This window comes from Podarcis pityusensis (genome assembly GCF_964106645.2).
Source record: "Podarcis pityusensis genome assembly, chromosome: 12".
NCBI classification, from domain to species: Eukaryota; Metazoa; Chordata; class Lepidosauria; order Squamata; family Lacertidae; genus Podarcis; species Podarcis pityusensis.
The window spans coordinates 1,172,289-1,191,849 of record NC_138037.1 but is presented as its reverse complement, the minus strand read 5'-3'; the positions used below and the strand labels follow the sequence as shown (position 1 = coordinate 1,191,849).

The 19,561-nt window shown below is 46.6% G+C and overlaps 2 protein-coding genes and 1 long non-coding RNA gene across 17 annotated transcripts in view; 2 read left to right on the top strand and 1 right to left on the bottom strand.

Annotated features, from left to right (window-relative positions):
- LOC308459772 (uncharacterized protein) overlaps nucleotides 1–13,465 on the top strand; it is a 71,267-nt gene extending 57,802 nt beyond the window's left edge. For 8 of the 15 annotated variants that reach the window (XM_080975430.1, XM_080975432.1, XM_080975431.1 and 5 more), the window contains 4 exons: nucleotides 7,060–7,141; nucleotides 7,417–7,496; nucleotides 9,518–9,644; nucleotides 9,736–13,465. In XM_080975430.1, coding sequence (XP_080831556.1) covers nucleotides 7,060–7,141; nucleotides 7,417–7,496; nucleotides 9,518–9,644; nucleotides 9,736–11,951 — 2,505 coding nt within the window. In that variant the 3' untranslated portion in view covers nucleotides 11,952–13,465. Of the gene's footprint in view, nucleotides 1–4,456; nucleotides 4,730–6,350; nucleotides 6,860–7,059; nucleotides 7,142–7,416; nucleotides 7,497–9,517; nucleotides 9,645–9,735 lie in introns of those variants that run through there. The other 7 variants (XM_080975426.1, XM_080975418.1, XM_080975428.1 and 4 more) reach the window with 4 other exon arrangements.
- Nucleotides 1,208–12,873, bottom strand: LOC308459854. Its single transcript, XR_013978342.1, has 2 exons — nucleotides 12,792–12,873; nucleotides 1,208–2,510 (listed from the first exon to the last, which is right to left on the bottom strand). It is a non-coding gene; the product is annotated as an uncharacterized lncRNA (long non-coding RNA).
- A 6,013-nt stretch (nucleotides 13,466–19,478) lies between the features above and the next one.
- The window catches only part of LOC308459787 (uncharacterized protein), a 41,611-nt gene continuing 41,528 nt past the window's right edge, over nucleotides 19,479–19,561 (top strand). The window contains exon 1 of the mRNA XM_080975477.1: nucleotides 19,479–19,537. The gene's annotated coding sequence lies outside the window, so the exon portion shown is untranslated. The remainder of the gene's footprint in view (nucleotides 19,538–19,561) is intronic.

The window sequence follows — 19,561 nt, the reverse complement described above, 5'->3', positions numbered from 1 at the left end:
ACTGGCTCTCTTTGATTTATTGACACAAAGCCAGCCAGTAATTCGGTGAACCTAGCCTTATCTGTGCCATTTGTGCACAGGGTTATTACCAAGTCGGTGCTGTGGTGCAAGGGGGGCTTCAGTTAAGTTCTGGAGGCTCTGGGTGGAGCTCTGCCAGGTGGAAGCGGGCTGGGGCATAATTTCCCTGATTGAACGTCCCACACAAATACCCTCCTCTGCAGGGGTGTTGTAAAGCTATCCAGGGGCCCTGCAACCTTCTATAAAGTTCAGTTATGCAAAAGGAAAGGAAAGAAAATGAGAAAATGTCCTCTTTCAATCCATGCTGGATTCTGGAGCCGTGCCAAGCGTCAGCGTGATGCAGGAAGGCAGGGTGGTCATCTCACGGGCGTTGGGCATCTTGGGTCCCTTCCAACAATGCTGGAGCGATGTCTGGGGTGAGTCGAAGGGGCCGGTGTAGATCAGGTGTCACAGATGCCGGCGTCCTTAACAGCTGTAGATAACAGGACAGTCTCTGGCCGGTTCACCTGTCAAGAGAAGAGAAAAACAGACACGGCAGCAACTGCGCATTGATAGATAACATTTTGCACATAGGTATAGTTCTAGGGTATGTGGCAGGAAGACTTCACACGTGGAACAGTGCAGGAGGTTAACATGGCAACCCTATTTTGACAGTCCTTTTTTTCTTGGGTTAAGTTTTTTGCCAGCTGAGATTTTTAAAAGTCTTTTTCTCTGCTCTATTTTTTTCAGAGCTTTAAGCTATGTTGCAAATTTCTGTTCATTTGCCAGTGTCTGTAGAAAGAACAATGCGCTCCTTGCTTCTGGCAAAGTTTCAAATTCCTCAAAGTATCAGTTCCTATGTTATGCTGCGGCTCCTTTTTCAGAGTAAAATTGCACCTTAAAAAGAAAAATACTTTTGACAAAGTTCACAGAAAGCGTTCACTTGCTTTTTTAAGAAAGTCACTTTCCAGGTTAGTGCTTGGGGCAAGGGGGTGGGTAACCCTTGGCCTTCGGATTTATGTCGCTTGACTGTAAATCCTAATTGGCTCCAGGCAGTAGCAGGTCAGAGTAGCTGGCTGAATGCAGCAGTGTCCTTCTGAGATAGCTGCCAAAAGATAAACTACTCCAAGCGCCTGGCACAAGGGGGAAAAAAAAAGGTGATGTCCTGTTACTTGCATGAATGAATGTTAGAAACAGTTAGTTCACTTACTTTGCTGCAACAGTCTTTGAGCAAGAACAGAGATGAGAAGAAATCATTTTTGAGAAATCTTATTGTTCCCAGCCTGTGGGGTGGGGTGGGTCGGGCGTGGGGCCTGTGGGCATTCCATTTTCCAGTGACCCTCTTGCCTGCAGATGGCGCACTGGTTTCTTCCCTAGGCGTCTTCTGCCCCTCCCGTGGACACCCTCCGGGATTACATTTTTGGCTGCTGGCTGCTTGCCGGCTCTAAGTGCCATCCTCCTCTCTGGCTGTTTCAAGACAAACCCCTAATTATTTTGGCCAGGTCCTCTTCAAAAGAAGGATTCTGATTTAGGGTGCTTGGAGGTCCGTGGTCCTGGGCGTCGGATGACTCCAGGAGGTCGTACACTCGGTGGGGTGGGGCCATCAAAGTGGAGTTTTAGCTGCCTCAATTGCAACATCAGTATTGTCCGCTGCCCTGAGGGCATGTATCTTGCAGATTTTCTCAATGGTCAATATTGTAATCCTAGGGATTTTAACCCCTCGGGTTTTAATTGTCTCTTTTTTTTAACAGTTCTGTCCCATGCGGCTCTCAAAGCCTTCCCTTCTGTTTCTTTCTGTCAATTCACATCCTTGCATTGTGCTGCTTCTAGAACTCAAGAAGCCACATCCAGCTCACTCTTTTGGATTGCTTCCTGGCTCTATCTCACGCGGCTCTTTAAAAATCTTCTGCTCTTTTCTTTCTGCCAATTCACATACTGAAATACTCTTTTGGACTGTCTGCTTGTCCATTTCACCTGATTCCTCCTGAATTTCACCATTCTCAACTTCCTCTACTCTTTCTTCCTCAGTCTCTTTTCTTGGGGGTTGGGTATCCTTAGCCTGGGCAAGGGGGGAAGGACCTGTGTTCTTCTGGGCAGGGGGAAAGGACCAGTGCCCTCACTCATCTGCTCCCAGATTTGGCAACCCTTGTGCAGCAACGGGTGCAGTTGGTGCGTAGGTTGGAGGGGGCAAAATTACTCCTTCCTCCTTTGTCTTCTGGGTCTGGCAAGACTGCTGGCTTGTTTTTTTTCTAACTTGTACTTGCTGCCATACTGGGCACAGTTTTGGCTTTCACAGTTCTACTTTTCCTAAGCCATGGGGGACGGTCAGGAACTTCACATAAGTGTTTGGAGTCTATTTTTCTTCAGGGTTTTTTTAAAAAATCCCCAATCTTCTCCCTTTTGTGGCGTCTGTCCAATTTTTTTTTCAGGAAAAAACATTGCAGGGGGGGGGTTGTGGGAGTTGTTTTACTGCTTTTTCTCCATGACCCTGGAACCCTGGAACACTTGGGATACTGGGACACTCCCTCCTCCTAACGTTATTTTTTCACTCAGTCACAGGCCAGACGTTGCTTCCAACGTCTCACACACTCAAAACATTCACTGGAGTGTCCTCACACGCACATTCAGAAAAACCCATGCACCTCCCCAGATCCCCTTTTTTACCAAAACCAACCAACCAACCGGCAGCGCTTAGACTTCGACCGGGGCCCAGCAGCACCCTTTACTGCTTTTTCTGGGTGACACCAAAACCAGTGGCACTTTTTCTGCCCTGCTGGTCAGGCTGATCAGGCCCTGTTTGTTTGCTTCCACCTATACCCTGTGGAGCCTACCTTGTTCCTCGAGGTCCCTTCTTTCGGCCGTTGCTTTTTCTCCGGTCCTTGCAGTGTGTCCACTCAGGAACGGGTGGCAATTCCTCCCCCGAACTTGGCAGGATGTGCACTGGAACTGCTGACATGAACCGAGCTGTTCACCGCAGGGACGCCTTGAACCCACATCCCTTATCCTCAGGGAATCTGTTTTTCCTGGCCAAACGCACCAAGAAAATGTAGCCTTATGAGGCTTTGCCCTTGGGTGGGAAAAATATTGCGCCTGGGAAAGGGAAGTGGGAGTCAACAGACACTCAAGGAATAGTTTTGGAGAAAAGGCTTTTTATTTCTACCATCCATGAACTGGTAGAAGGAGCAAGTGTGATAGTTCACAAAAAGCATGCACGAGTTCACAATCATGTGCACAAGCATGTATACCCCTTCCAGTTCCCTCCTCCTTTCTCCTCCTTCTTCCAGAGTCCTGCCCCATGTTGAGGTTCCTGAGCATGTACAGAAAGCTGTCTTGGGACTATTGTGGCCTCTTGGCACCCTTCCCAGGAAAGGGGGAATGAGAGTAGTTCAGCATGTCCAAAGATGTTGCAACTAGAGTGAGATTAAAGTCAGTCTCAGGCCTGCTCTGACAGAGTCTATTCATTAGCTTTTTGAAGCATTCTTGTACTGATAAAAAGTAACGGTTTGCCCTTGCCACAGCATCTTGTGAGAAAAGCAGAGAAGAGCAGAGAAAAGCTGTTTTGGATTTTTAGAAGACAAAAGGAATTTTGGACAGTTTGGGGCCTGGTGGGGGGGGGGGACTTCGGGCCTAGGTGGGGTCACCTGTCCTCATCTTCCTTCAACACGAATTTCTGCAATTTCCCACAGGCTACCTTGTGAGGATCTTGTGTGAGGGAAAACTTAGTGATTTAGAGTCTTAGGAAAGAGCTGAACGAACAAGAACAGTCTTATTTACAAAAGAAGAGGTCCATGAAACAAACTTGGGGTCAGGAGGTGCGTTCTTTCAAATAAAAGTTGGCTTATTACTTAAACTAAATAGAAAGATCTCACTGTAGTACATGCACAGCTTTTCTTAAACTTCAGTTGCTAAAAGCTCACTTGTTGCACTTCAGTTGGAAGTTCAGGTTTCTACCATAGGAGGTAAAAGAATTAACTCGGTTTCTGTTCATTTACTTAGTTATGACCAGGGCTACACTTAAATACTTTTAATACAGCGCAGCTTCCTTCTTAGCCTAATACTTTGGTTCCTGAGCGAGGGGCATTTTTCGTTCGTCCGCCTCTCTCTTAGCCACCCTGAGGGATTTCCCACAGACCCAGGGGATCCTCTCAGCCCTTGTTCTTGGTTTGGGGGTCTTCTTTTCCTAGCAGATCTCTCCCCTCCTGACTGGAAGGAAACCCTGGTTTAGTCCGTCTTCCCACAGCTTCTCCCTCTCCTGCCTCAGACTCAGCCCTCCAGATTAATTCCTGCCTCCATATTCTCCCCAGACCCTCCACTGGGTCATCTTTCTGTCTAAGCTGTGAGACTCCTTCTTCTGGCTAGAGAGATTCTCCCCAGATCAGAGTCAGTTCTCCCTCAGAAAAGAGCCTCTCCGAAGAATAATAATAATAATACCCCTCTCTGATCAGGCCCTGCCCAACTCTCTCCCTCAGAAAGGGCTCCTCGGGTTTTCCCTCCAAAAGGGCTGGCAGCCAATCAGAAAGAGAGAGAGGCTCCCGCCCTCTGCTGGAACCTCGGAGGCACTGCACCCCCACACTCTGCTCTGGCTCTGAGGGAAAATACCTCATGGGTTGAAGCAGAAGGAGAAAGCTAGGAAGAAGAAAGGACACAGATAAACTGACCGAGGCTTCTCTTGTCAGTTGTATTTCACAATTAGTTTACAGGAATATCTGCAACATATGGTTCATTATTAGAGGTCAGCGCCTGAGATTGAGGCAAATGCTCAAAACTGCAGATTCCAACCCCCCCCCCCCCCCGTTTCTAGAAGGTCTGTGTGTAACTTGAGGCTTTTTTCCCGTGCTTGAGGCTTTATGTTATTATTATTGTTGTTTCTTGGTATTATTACTAGTACTATTACCACTGTTCCAGAGCAGAGTGCCACCATTTTAAAATACTTTAAAACAAATAACAATCAGAGGAATAGGCTGGGTCCTCCGTTGTCAGAGGCCTTGGGAAAGAGGGGGAGGTGCCTGTGTGGGGAGGGAATCCCCCAAGGGGGGTCTGCCCCCAGGATGCCCTCTCTTGGGCCACCCCCACCCAAGACTCTCAAGGGGGTGAAACTACCAAGAGGGCCCCCTCTGCCAAATTTCACAGCCAAAGGGATCTGTAGGGAAGAAGGTGGTTCTTCACATATTGGGGAGGGGGCTAAGTGAACCCCTCCTGAAGGCAGCCCTGTTTAGGGCAGTTTTTAATGTTTAATGCTGTATTGTGTTTTTAATATTTGGTTGGGAGCCTCCCAGAGGGGCTGGGGAAACCCAGCCAGATGGGTGGGGGGTAAATAATAAATTCCTATTATTATATTATACTCCTGTGAGAACTTTGAATTGGACCTGGAAATGAAGGGACCACCAATGCAGCTGTTTTAAAACAGGAATTAAATGTGTTCTCAGGGGTTGCAATGGGAGGGATTCAATGAGATGGGGTAGACCCATGGATGCTCCTTGGAGAAAAAGGGGGGAAATAAATGCCCTTCATAAAGAAAGGGAGCCCAGCCAACAATCTGGAGCAGATTTCGAACCATCCTCAAGAGCAGTTCCACTTAGAGGGCATTGCGATGATCCTATCTGATCCACAGCAGAGAGTACCCTGGCCATGTCATCTCTGCTCCAAGGGGACAGTGGTGGGCAAGCTGGCCAGAGCTGGAAAGGGGCACTTCCAAACAGAGAATTTATTTACAATCATAGGAGGAATGTGAGCCCTTCTCACTTGTTTATAGTGCTATCCTTTGGCCCTCAGACCTAAGAAAAAGGGATTCCACCCCAGCAGTTTGTCTTGAGAACTTTGCACATTCCAAGTGGCTAGAAAATGGGACAGAAGCAGGAAGGAAATGGTCACTGAACTGTGGGAGGGAGGGAGAGCAGCTCTTGAGGATCCCACGGTGGGTTGGTTGGTTGGTTGGTTGGTTGGCATCCATTTGTCTCAGGAGACAATGGGAGAGTGTGCCTTTGGGGGTGAGGTCAAACTGTTGGAAGGTTGCAGCGGCTGCAGAGGCCCTAGCCTAGTGTCAAAATTGCACTTGTACAAATGACTCACTTGTCAATCACAGTTCTGTCTTCTTTCATTGACTGAAAACACTGAAAGGCAGGAGCAACTAGGCTGATTCATTTTTCAGACCTTCCCAATGTTTCCTGCACATTTTGCATAGTAACATCTAATAGGGCTGGACGCCGGCTTCTCCTTTTCCTTTTTTGAAAAAGAAAGTTCAGAGTCTGGGCTGTGTTGCAGTCCAGCCCTGGTTCTTAATAAGATTCCGGGAATCTTTTTCTTTTCCTGGCTGTGTATCAATTTCATAACAGAACAATGTATTTGCTTTGTAGGATTTGCAAAGGCCTCTACTTAGGACAGACAGAACTTGGTAGTAGGACCAAGAGCTTTCTTCCGATCTCTTGGGGGATTCCACAGAGCCCAGATGGCTGAATCAGAGTCCGCTGGCCCTGAAGCAGGAAGAGGCCATGCCATCCAAACTGGGAGCAGTGGTGGAATCTGGGGAAACTGTCTGCTGAAGATCCAGGGTGAGGAGAACACCTTCAGCTCAGAAGTGCAGAGACAAAATTTCAGGCCGTTCTGCGACCAGGAGGCCAAAGGACCTCGAGAGGTTTGCAGCCGACTCTACAACCTTGACCATCAGTGGCTGAAGCCAGAAAGGCACACAAAAGCTGAGATGCTGGATCTTGTGATCTTGGAGCAGTTCCTGGCTGTCCTTCCGCCAGAGATGGAGAGCTGGGTGCGGGAATGTGGAGCCCAGACCAGTTCCCAGGCGGTGGCCCTGGCCGAAGGATTCCTCCTGAGTCAGGCAGAGGAGAGGAAGCAGGCAGAGAGAAAGCAGGTGAGAGAGACTGTCCTCTGGATGCTCTCAAGGGGCTCCAAACAGGAGAGAGAGTATCCCAAAATTCTCTCTTAATCCCCCAATCTTATTTGGAAAGCCTCCAAGGAATGAGATCGGATACCCCTAAAGCTTTTGCCTCTCCCAGTCCTTTTCTAATGTTTCTCTCCATTCTCTGCTTCCAATCCCTTTTGCCCTTTTAGGGAAAGATTATCTTTGCAGAAACGGGCCTGGATTCCTCTGAGGCAGAGATGACTCCATTGGACGCCAAAGAGAGACCACTGGGTAAGGAGGAAGGAGGCTTTTTCCCATTTGGTCACACATTCTGTAGATTTTGCTACTAATATGTGGGTTCCCCCCCCCCCAACATTTTGGGGAGGACACTAGGGGCCAAGAGCCCAAAGTGGGGACATGTATTTTTACCTAGCTAAGATGCAAATGTCAAAATGCACTCAGTAGGTGAGACTTTTTTACAGGCCCACCTGTAGTTAGAGATGCACTGCTTCACCTCTAAGAGGAGCATGTGAAAATGGCCTGCCACTTACCTTTGTCTCTCACAGGTGACAGAATGATGCTGGCAAGAGATGCTTATCCATCTTTGCATGAAGGCAGAGATGTAGCAGCCATGGAACCAGATCAGGTAGGGAGAATGAAGGATTGTGGCGAAAGAGTCCCTAATGAATCTCTCTCCTCCTTCTCTTGGCTGTAAAGGCCATTGCAGGAGCCTTATGTTCTGAGAATGGTGAACAATCACCTCACGTTGACTAGCCTCCTGAATGTTGCTAATACAGTGGTACCTCTGGTTACGTACTTAATTCGTTCTGGAGGTCCATTCTTAAACTGAAACTGTTCTTAACCTGAAGCACCACTTTAGCTAATGGGGCCTCCTGCTGCCGCTGCGCCGCCGGAGCACGATTTCTGTTCTTATCCTGAAGCAAAGTTCTTAACCTGAAGCACTATTTCTGGGTTAGCGGAGTCTTTAACCTGAAGCGTATGTAATACAAGGTACCACTATTATTTATCAGTTGTTGCAGTTTTATTTACAGAGTTAACATTTAATGCTAAAATAGGCTTCTAAATAGTTGACAAATCATAAAAACAGTGGCCAGAATTCACCTTTCCCCTCATTCCCCTCCCCATGACGCGCAGTACCCCCTGAAGTTGACTTTAATGCATTGTGAAGGTTCCCCCCACCTCCAGAACAGTAGCTGGGGAGAGCCAAGAGAGGATCCTTCCATCTGGGAAACTGGAATCGATGAGCAGAGAGAATTACCGTATTTTTTGCTCTATAACACACACCTGACCATAACACGCACATAGTTTTTAGAGGAGGAAAACAAGAAAAAAAATTCTGAAAGAAATAGTGGATGTATCATTTTTGTGCTTCATGCTGTGGCCACAGACATGTGATTTGACGGTGAGTTTGGGGTAGCCCAAAGCAAAAATCCTGAGAATCCATGTGGATCTGCGCATTGTAACCACGTTTTTGCACCATTGCAGCCCCAGGCAGCAGCGGGTGCGTGATTTTTTTGGTGCAGGCTGTAGCCATGGACATGCTATGTGATCTGATGGTGAATTTGGGGTGACCCAATGCAAAGATCCTGAGGATCCATGTGGATCCATGCTTGTAACCACGTTTTTGCACCATTGCAGCCCCAGGCAACAGTGGGTGCGTGGTTTTTTTGGTGCAGGCTGTAGCCATGGACATGCTATGTGATCTGATGGTGAATTTGGAGTGACCCAATGCAAAGATCCTGAGGATCCATGTGGATCCGTGCTTTGTAACCACGTTTTAAGTGGGGAGGGAAGGAAAAACAGAAGGGACAAGGAGCACGAGACTGGTGTGCGGAGAAGCAGCTGGCTAACAATGCAGGAGAGGGGTTTAACGGGAGGGAGGAAAGGAAGGCAAAAGTTCCCCCCTCCCAAGCCAGCCTCCCCCCTCTCTCCCAGCTGCATGTTTTCCGGCTGCCTGCAAGTCCCTAGAATGCTGGACGCAGCACCGGAGCACGGAGAGGAGGAGGTGGTGGCTGTCGGTTGCGCTCCTAGCCGACGGAACCTGAGCCGGGTGGGCTGGAGCCTGCGCGCAGTGTGACTAGGAAGGGATTAGAAGGAAGGGCGCGATCCTTTCCTTTCCCCTCTGCTTGCCAGGAGGGCAGGGGATTTCCCTGCTCTTTGTTGCGTTTGAGCAAACACAGCAACCGAAAACAGAAGTGGGTGGGCAGTAAGACCCTGAGGCAGAATGCAGGAAAGCAGCAGCTTCGCTTCTGCAGCCTTCCCTCCTCCGCGCGATCTGATTTTTGCCCCTGCACTCGGGCCAGTCGGCTCCAGGGACCACACATTCGCTCAATAACACGCACAGACATTTCCCCTTACTTTGTAGAAGAAAAAATGTGCGCCTTATAGAGAGAAAAATACGGTATTTGAAGATCACCATGTGGCATTCCATTCATTCCCCCAAAAGCTTAATACCAGTCATTAAAATACACACAAAAATACCCAGTTTTGTTAAAACATTAAAATATGCATCCATAATTAAAAATGTACAGCAAAACAATTACATTAAAACAAAACAGCAATGAACAGGCAGAAAACAACAGAGCAATGTTTTAGTAGATAATCTGTATGTTGTCTAAGAAGGGGACCTTTCCCTTTTTATTTTAGGGTCTGGTGTGCTTTGAAGATGTAGCTGTTCATTTCACAGATGAGGAATGGAAGTTGATGGATCCTGACCAAAGAGCTCTGTATAAGGAAGTAATGGAGGAGACTCGTGGGATCATGGAGTCTCTTGGTAAGGCTGCCTTTTGGATTACAATATCTCTTTTGGAATTCTTTTTGAAATTCAGTCCCTGAGGCTGTGATCCATTTCTTTTTTGTTGCAGATGGTGATGAATCAGAAAGGAAGAATGAGGGAGACCAAATCTACACAATGGAGAAGCGGTATCAATATTTGGAGCGTATAGAAAGCTTCAGAAGAATTCATACAGGGGAGAAACCCTATCAGTGCTTGGAATGTGGAAAGAGCTTCAGTCGGAAGGATCATCTCACTCTTCATCAAAGAATTCATACAGGGGAGAAACCATATCAGTGCTTGGAATGTGGAAAGAGCTTCATTCAGAAATCCTATTTCCGTTCCCATCAAAGAATTCACAGCGTGGAGAAACCCTATAAGTGCTTGGAATGTGGAAAGAGCTTCGCTTGGAAGGTCAATCTAACAGCCCATGAAAGAATTCATACAGGTGAGAAACCATATCAGTGCTTGGAATGTGGAAAGAGCTTCAGTTGGTACTACAATCTCAGTTCTCATCAAAGAACTCACGGCAAGGACAAATCGTATCAGTGCATGGAATGTGGAAAGAGCTTCAGTCGGAAGGATAATCTCAATCTTCATCAAAGAATTCATACAGGGGAGAAACCATATCAGTGCTTGGAATGTGGAAAGAGCTTCATTCGGAAATCCTATCTCCGTTCCCATAAAAGAACTCACAGCGTGGAGAAACCCTATATGTGCTTGGAATGTGGAAAGAGGTTCGCATGTAAGGTCAGTCTAACAGCCCATGAAATAATTCATACAGGGGAGAAACCATATCAGTGCTTGGAATGTGGAAAGAGCTTCATCCGGAAGATAAGTCTCACAGGCCATCAAAGAACTCACAGCAAGGAGAATCCCTATAAGTGCATGAAATGTGGAAAGAGCTTCAGTCAGAAGCATCATTTCACTCTTCATCAAAGAATTCATACTGGAGAGAAACCATATCAGTGTTTGGAATGTGGAAGGAGCTTCACCCGGGAGGACAGTCTGACTTCCCATCAAAGAATTCATACAGGGGAGAAATTATATCAGTGCTTGGAATGTGGAAAGAGGTTCAGTCAGAGTGCCCATCTCACAACCCATCAAAGAATTCATACAGGGGAGAAACCATATCAGTGTTTGGAATGTGGAAAGAGCTTCATCCAGAAAAGAAGTCTCACGGGCCATAAAGTAATTCATACAGGGGAGAAACCATATCAGTGTTTGGAATGTGGAAAGAGCTTCATCCAGAAAAGAAGTCTCACATCCCATCAAACAACTCATACAGCGGAAAAGGCATTTCAGTGCTTGGAATGTGGAAAGAGCTTCATTCGGAAGGAAAGTCTGACTTCCCATCAAAGAATTCATACAGGGGAAAAACCGTATAAGTGCTTGCAATGTGGAAAAAGCTTCAGTCAGAAGAGCAGTCTCACTTCACATGAAAGAAGTCACAGCGAGAAGAAAGCATATCAGTGCATGGAATGTGGGAAGAGCTTTAGCCGGAAGGATTGTCTGGCTTCACATCAAAGAACTCATACAGGGGAGAAGCCCTTTGAGTGCTTGGAATGTGGGAAGAGCTTCATTCAAAGAGCAGGTCTCGTGTACCATCAAAGAATCCATACAGGGGAGAAGCTGTTTGAGTGCTTGGAATGTGGGAAGAGCTTCACTCATAAAGCAGATCTCATGCGGCATCAAAGAATCCATACAGGGGAGAAGCCCTTTGAGTGCTTGGAATGTGGGAAGAGATTCAGTCAGAGAATTGGTCTCGTGTCCCATCAAAGAACCCATACAGGGGAGAAGCCCTTTGAGTGCTTGGAATGTGGGAAGAGCTTCGCTCATAAAGCATCTCTCATGCGGCATCAAAGAATCCATACAGGGGAGAAGCCCTTTGAGTGCTTGGAATGTGGGAAGAGATTCCGTCAGAGAATTGGTCTCGTGTCCCATCAAAGAATCCATACAGGTGAGAAGCCATTTCAGTGTTTGGAATGTGGAAAGAGCTTCACACAGAAGTTAAATCTCAGTTTCCATCAAAGAATTCATACAGGTGAGAAGCCATTTCAGTGCTTGGAATGTGGAAAGAGCTTCAGTCGGTACTCCCATCTCAGTTCACATCAAAGAACTCACAGCAAGGACAAACCATATCAGTGCATGGAATGTGGAAAGAGCTTCGCTTGGAAGGTCAATCTAACAGCCCATGAAAGACTTCATACAGGGGAGAAACCATATCAGTGCTTGGAATGTAAAAAAAGGTTCAGTCAGAGCGCCCAGCTCTCCGTCCATCAAAGAATTCACACAGGGGACAAATGATACCAGTGCTCAGAATGTGGAAAGAGCTTCATTCGAAGCGCCCATCTCACTTCCCAGCAAATAATTCATACAGCGGACCAGTCTTCCAGAACTGGAAGACTGGGGAAATATCATCAAAGGAACTGAAGGAGGTGAGGACAGGTGACCCTGTAGCCTTATGAGGCTTTGCCCTTGGGTGGGAAAAAATATTGCGCCCAGGAAAGGGAAAATGGGAGTCAACAGACACTCAAGGAATAGTTTCGGAGAAAAAGCTTTATTTCTACCATCCATGAACTGGTAGAAGGAGCAAGTGTGATAGTTCACAAAACAAGCATGAGTTCACAGCCATTTGCACAGAGTATATATTTCCCTTCCAGTTCCCTCCCCTTTCTCCTCATCCTCTTTTCTTGGGAGTTGGGGATCCTTAGCCTGTTCAAGGGGGGGGAAGGACCTGTGTCCATCTGGGCAGGGGGAAAGGACCAGTGCCCTCACCCCTCGCCTGCTCCCAGAATTGGCAACCCTTGTGCAGCAACGGGTGCAATTGGTGAGTAGGTTGGCGGGGGCCAAATTACTCCTTCCTCCTTTTCTCCTGGGACTGACAAGACTGGTGGGGTTTTTTTAACTTGTACTTGCTGCCATACTGAGCACAGTTTGGCTTGGGTAGTCACAGTTCTACTTTTCCTAAGCCATGGGGGAGTCAGGCAACTTCACATAAGTGTTTGGAGTCTATTTTTCACCAGGTATTAAATCCTCAATCATCTACTTTCGTGGCGTCTTTCCAATTTGTTCAGGAAACATCGCAGGGGGGTCGTGGGAGTTGTTTTACTGCTTTTTCTTCATGACCCTGGGACCCTGGGACACTTGGACACTGGGACACTCAGAATGTGGAAAGAGCTTCATTCGAAGCACCCATCTCACTTCCCAGCAAATAATTCATACAGCGGACCAGTCTTCCAGAACTGGAAGACTGGGGAAATATCATCAAAGGAACTGAAGGAAGTGAGGACAGGTGACCCCACCTAGGCCGGAAGTCACCCCCCCCTCAATAATCACCCCAGGCGTCAGAACTGTCCAAAATTCCTTTTGACTTCTAAAAAAAATCCAAAACAGCTTTTCTCTGCTCTTCTCCGCTTTTCTCACAAGATGCATAGGAAAAATGTTATTCTTTTATCGGTACGAGAAGGCTTCAAAAAGCTAATGAATAGGCTCTGTCATTGCCAAGAATACTCAAGCCTGAGAACTGACTTTTATCTCATTCAGTTGCAACATCTTTGGACATGCTGAACCGCTCTCATTCCCCTTTCCTGGGAAGGGTGCCAAGAGTCCAAAATAGTCCCGAGACAGGAACTTTCTGTTCATGCTAAGGAGACCCATGGGGCAGAAACTTTTCAGAAGGAGGAGAAAGGGGAGGGAACTGGAAGGGAAATATATACTCTGTGCAAATGGCTGTGAACTCGTGCTTGTTTGTGAACTATCACACTTGCTCCTTCTACCAGTTCATGGATGGTAGAAATAAAGCTTTTTCTTCGAAACTATTCCTTGAGTGTCTGTTGACTCCCATTTTCCCTTTCCCGGGCGGAATATTTTCCCCCACCCGAGGGCAAAGCCTCATAAGGCTACAGAACAAAGGTAAGAGAAGCTGATGAACTATGCAGATAACAAAGCTAACAGATAAACTGTCGGGAAAAAGACAATAGTGACTTTGAAAAAGAATGGGAACCTTTTACATCATATCTGCAGAAACAACAACAAAAAGAGTCATTGGCAGGATTTAAATAAACATTTGCAATTTTATTTACAAAAAATAGGACACAATATGACAATACAGAAGTAAATATAAACAGCAGAATGTAATATAAGATGTAATAAACCAGTGATGGAAGTTGAGGGAAGTCCACAGGGAAGGGGGAAATTGAAATCTGAATGTAATGTAATGATTATAGACATTGTTAAAAAATAAAAATCTAAAAAAAAAGATTAAAAAAATAGAATTCATACAGCGGAGAAACCATATAAGAGCTTCAGTTGGAAGAGAAGTCTCACTTCACATGAAAGAACTCACAGGGAGGAGACACCATATAAGTGCTTGGAATGTGGGAAGAGCTTTGCCCGGAAGACAAGTCTCACAGCCCATGGAAGAATTCCCACAGGGGACAAAGCATAACGGTGCTCAGAATGTGGACGGAGCTTTGGTCAGAGAGCCCAACTCACTTCCCATCAAATAGTTCATAAAGGGGGAAACCATTCAGTTATTGCAATGCGGAAAGAGCTTCAGTGAGTGTGACAATCCCGCTTCCCATCAAAGGACGCCTATCAGGAGAGGCATAGAAACAGAATTGTAGAGTTGGAAGGGACTACCAGGGCCGTGGCAATGCTGGAATGTCTGCTGAAGCATGCCTGACAGATAGTCGTTTAACCTCTGGTGATGAACCTGCAAGGAAGGAGAGGTCACCATCAGAATTTTCTTCCTGATGTGTAGCCATTTGGATCCTACCCTCTGGAGCAGCAGAAAACAAGCTTGCTCCATCTTCCATGTGACCCTTGATCATCTTGGTCACCCTCCTCTGCGCATGTTCTAGCTTGTCAATATCCTTCTTAAATTGTGGTGCCCAAAACTGGACACAGAACTCTGGTGGAGTCTATCCAAGTTAGAATACAGCATGACTATTTCTTCCCTCAATCCAGACACTGTGCTTCTGTGGTTGCAGCCTAGAATAGCATCAGCTATTTTGGCCGCCGCTGCTGCTGCTGCATTGCACTGCTGAAGAGAAGAAGGGAGAGTGGAAGAATGAAAAGCCTTTGAGTGGTACATGGGTGTTCTATCCAAGGGAAACTGACCACCGCACCAGCCGCAGAACTTCCTTAGTGCTCAGGTCCCCAGCTGTCAGGAAGGGAAGGCAGGATCAGCACCAGGGAGAGGATCAGAGGAGTGTGCTTCAAGGCCACAGCTAGAAAGCCAGCAGCAGAGGGAGAACATGCATGTTGTCTTGTGTGAAAAGAACTCAAGTAAAAGCCTCACTATTTTGGAATCTCAACTCTCATGGATTGTAATGGGGTTACCAATTCTCCTACTCGGGCTCAAGCAACTAAGTTTATGGAGGATTTTTTCCAAGAGCTTTGGACACTTTGGGAAGGACTCTAGCAAATTCATCAGGTAATAGCCAGTCAAGGGTGACCAGACCGGCTTTATAAAAGTGAGACAAACTGCAGATAATATTAGATTAGTGGTGGATTTGGTAGATCAAAATAAAGATAAAGACCAGTTTGTAATTATATCGCTAGATGCTGAAAAGGCTTTTGACAAAATCCGTAAACAGTACATGGAAGTAGCTTTACTTAAATTTGAATTTCCTTTGGATATCTTAAAAGGGATTAAAGTAATCCATGAAGCACCTACGTCAAGAGTCAAAGAGAATGGTAATCTCTCTGCCACCTTTCCTCAGGCCTGAGGAACCAAACAAGGATGTCCTATCTCGCCATCGCTTTTTAATATCTGCTTAGAACGCTTGGATTTCACCATGAGACAACACTGAGATTCACAGAGTAGTTCACAATACATTTGAATATAATCTAGTTTTATTGTTTATTTCAAATGATAGATGCTTTTGGTAAAATATCAGGTTATTCTATTCTATTATTCTGTTAATTGGTCCAATCGGAATTGATACCAGTAGGCCAAAATCTGATTGCACATTCCTTCAAGGAATATCAATTCCAGATTTGTTCCAAATCTCTACAATATATAGGCAACTTAATACCAAAAGATAAAAAAAATAAGTCACACTTAATATAAATAAAATAATAAAAGAGATTTCTTCATATATTGATATACAGAAGTCATTGAACCTTACACTTTGGAGAAGGTGGAATGCTCTCAAAATGAATATAATTCCCAGTTTAATTTATATTTTGAGAGGACTTGAAGTTTCTATATCTCATGTTTTCAAATGATAAACTCCCTATTTAGGAAATGCCTTTATATTTATCTACATTATACTTATCTACTTTATACATATCTACCGTCATGTATTAAATACTGGAAACTCACTGTTGGTCTTAATTTTCCGACGTGGGTGACCTTAGAATATGCACATACAGCCCCTTTGGTGGGCTGGAGAATACTATAATAATAATACCTTTATTGCATTAGCATACAGCCATAGCAAAATAAGACAAAAATACTAGAGACAAGCAAACCAAACAAAATTCAAAGCGATATTACTGGCGTAATGACATTTAAATTACCCTAAGACAATAATGTAAAGGTTTAGTTGCCAGCGCCAAGAATCTAAAGTGCGGATGTATATAAAACATAAAATGGCCCCAAAATAGGCTCGGCACATTGGGTTAAAAAAGTAATAAAAAGAATTAAAACAGGTCCAGGTCTAGGACTCACTACCCAGTCAGAGTAGCCCTGAGTTTCAGAGCCTGCACTATAAAGATTGCCACCCCACGTGAAATTTGGGGATTTGCGTCCACAAGAAGCGATTTCAAACAGTCTTCCTTAGATGTAATGGTGGACGGGATCAAGAGGAGGAGCTTAGGTCTTATTGGCTCATAAATAGGGCAGTAGAAAAAGAAATGTATGAAGTCCTCTACTTCATTCATTGTGCATGGACATAAACGCTGAGTAATAGGGGTCTTAGAGTAAATCCCCTGCAGGAAGGCCGTGGGTATAGAATGGAAACGGGCCATAGTAAACGCTCTTCTCAAATTGGGCTCCGTCAGGTCTATCAAGTAGTTGGCAAGTGATCTTACCACTTTCACTTTAGGGAGCCACATGGAGAGGCGAGCTGTAGTGGACTGTGCCCGGTCCATGGCCTCGTCTCTTGTAAGAATCCAGGCCCGGATTTTATGTTGGTCCCAAGATGACAGCGTGTCGAGATCTGGGAGGGAGTAGCGTACAGTAATAGTCTCCATGGCCTTGGACCATTTGTTGGTATGAGAACAAGTTAAAAAGGCTTGCCTAGCTAGTAGGGAACCTGGGGCATTGATTAATTTACAATAAAAACTAATGATTCTAATGTGGGCTCTCGCAACAATGGAGGGGAGGCCCAGTTCTGTTCTTAACTGTGCAGCAACTGAGCCCTTGGGGAGGCCCAGTATCTTTCGTGCAAAAGAGTTTTGCAGAATCTGGCTGGAGAATACAGTCATACCTCGGGTTAAATGTGCTTCAGGTTGATCGCTTTTGGGTTTCGCCATTCGCGCATGTGCAGACGGTCAAAATGACATCACGTGCATGCGCGGAAGTGGCGAATCGCGACCTGCACATGCGCAGACGCAGGTTGCGTTCGCTTCTGGATGCGAACAGGGCTCCGGAACGGATCCTGTTCATATCCAGAGGTACCACTGTACTAGGATCAAAATATTTGAAATCCCAGGTGACTCTAGAAACAACTAAGTCAGTTAGAAAGATATGGAACATGTTGTCTAATATAAATAAAGTTGATGTATACTCGCATGCCAAACTTGCCCTGTGGGGAAACCCTATATTAAAAATTGCTAAAAAGATGGTACTATGGAAAAATTTAATGGAAACAGGTGTGTTGACTCTGGACCAAGTGATAGAAACTAGAAAGCCAGGTAATACTTTTTACACCTACCTACTAACAATAAAGGGACGCGGGTGGCGCTGTGGGTTAAACCACAGAGCCTAGGCCCTGCCGATCAGAAGGTTGGCGGTTCGAATCCCCGTGACGGGGTGAGCTCCCCTTGCTCGGTCCCTGCTCCTGCCAGCCTAGCAGTTCGAAAACACGTCAAAGTGTAAGTAGATAAATAGCAGGAAGGAACAAGTTTCTGTGCGCTGCTCTGGTTCGCCAGAAGTGGCTTAGTTCTGCTGGCCACATGACCCGGAAGCTGTACGCCGGCTCCCTCGGCCAATAAAGCGAGATGAGTGCCGCAACCCCAGTATCGGCCACGACTGGACCTAATGGTCAGGGGTCCCTTTACCTTTACCTTTTTAATAAAAAATGTAGTAGGCTAAAGATGTTTACATTAGTATTGTGATGATAATATCATATTTATGGGTTAGGATATACATATAAGCCCCCCCCCTTTTTAAAAAACAACAACATAGAAAGTTGTTTCAGGGGTGGCCTGGAATTACCAATGGATGTGGCTCACTATTCGCTAACCCTAGGCTGTGCCCCTTGAATGCTCCACCTCAACACTTAAAACCTGTGCCTCCTCTAGGACAGTCGTCCCCAAAATGGGCAACACCCCCCTGAAGGGTTTTGTTCCTGGGGGGCACTAAGAGGCAAAGGGGTGGCAGTGTAAACTCCCAGACTTTGAAAAGCTGATACCACTTGATCAGGTTCATTGGTTTTGTCATGAGTTAATTAAACTACGTATATTTAATTGGATTTTGAATAAATGCAACCGTTGCTGTTTAGAATTTTATTGTTTTTATCTTTCTTCGTGGGTTGTGCAAACGGCTATTCTGAATAATGCTTTTATCTGGTAGGAGGCACTGGGGTGTTGGGGGGGCAGCGGCCCTAAAATGTTTGGGAACCGCTATCTAGGACCTGAGGGACATGGGTGGCACTGTGGGTTAAACCACTGATCCTAGGACTTGCTGATCAGAAGATCAGTTGTTCGAATCCCCACAACGGGGTGAGCTCCTGTTGTTCAGTCCCAGCTCCTGCCAACCTAGCAGTTCGAAAGCATGTCAAAGTGCAAGTAGATAAATAGGTACCGCTCTGGCGGGAAGGTAAACAGCGTTTCCGTGCGCTGCTCTGGTTCGCCAGAAGTGGCTTAGTCCTGCTGGCCACATGACCCAGAAGCTGTATGCCAGCTCCCTCGGCCAATAAAGTGAGATGAGCGCCACAACCCCGTAGTCAGCCACGACTGGACCTTACGGTCAGGGGTCCCTTTACCTAGGACCTGGGACTTCCGACCCTCAGGACATCTCCCCAGGGTCTCAACCCTCTGAGGCATCTGTAGACCAGTGGATTACAGTGGCAGAGGTGTCTTCCTGGGCGTTCAGGATCAGGCCCCCAGGAGACTGGAAGGAAGGAAGGGGGTGGGACAGGCACGCTGCCTTGAAGGGGTGGGACCCCCCCTACACCCCCCCTTCAATCCCCCCATCCTTCAACTCGCCACGCCCGCAGCCTTGCGGGGAAGGGCGACCCATGAACGTGGCTCAGCTGCACGTGGGATCTGGTTCCTTCTTGTCTGGTTTTGGCTACAGCCAAGCAGGAGGCAAAGATGGGGATGAAAGGAGATGCAGCCCGGGGGGGGGCACGCTTCCCCTGCAAGCTTATCCTGCTCTTTCAGGCCAAGGGAGAGACCAGCTCAGATCCCCCAAAACACAGCATCTGGGGGGGGGGGCAGCAATGTGCGGGGCTCCTCCTGCGCTCCGGCTGTGGAGGAAGAAAACGCAGCGAGAGAGGGGTGGAGATGAGCTTGGGGCGCTCGGCTTGCGAAGGGTTAAAAGGAACTGAGCCGAATTCCTACAGCGGAGAGGACAGAATGGGGGGGGGGGGCTGTCTTTCAGAACCAAAGTCCCTCCCTCCCAAGTCACTTCCTGCAAGGGGGGGGCGGGCGGTGGATGTTTGGTGTGTCTCCTTTGCAAGCTTCGCTGCCTGGGGGGCTCCTGCTGCAATCTGGTGAGTCTCCCCTCTCTCTCCTCC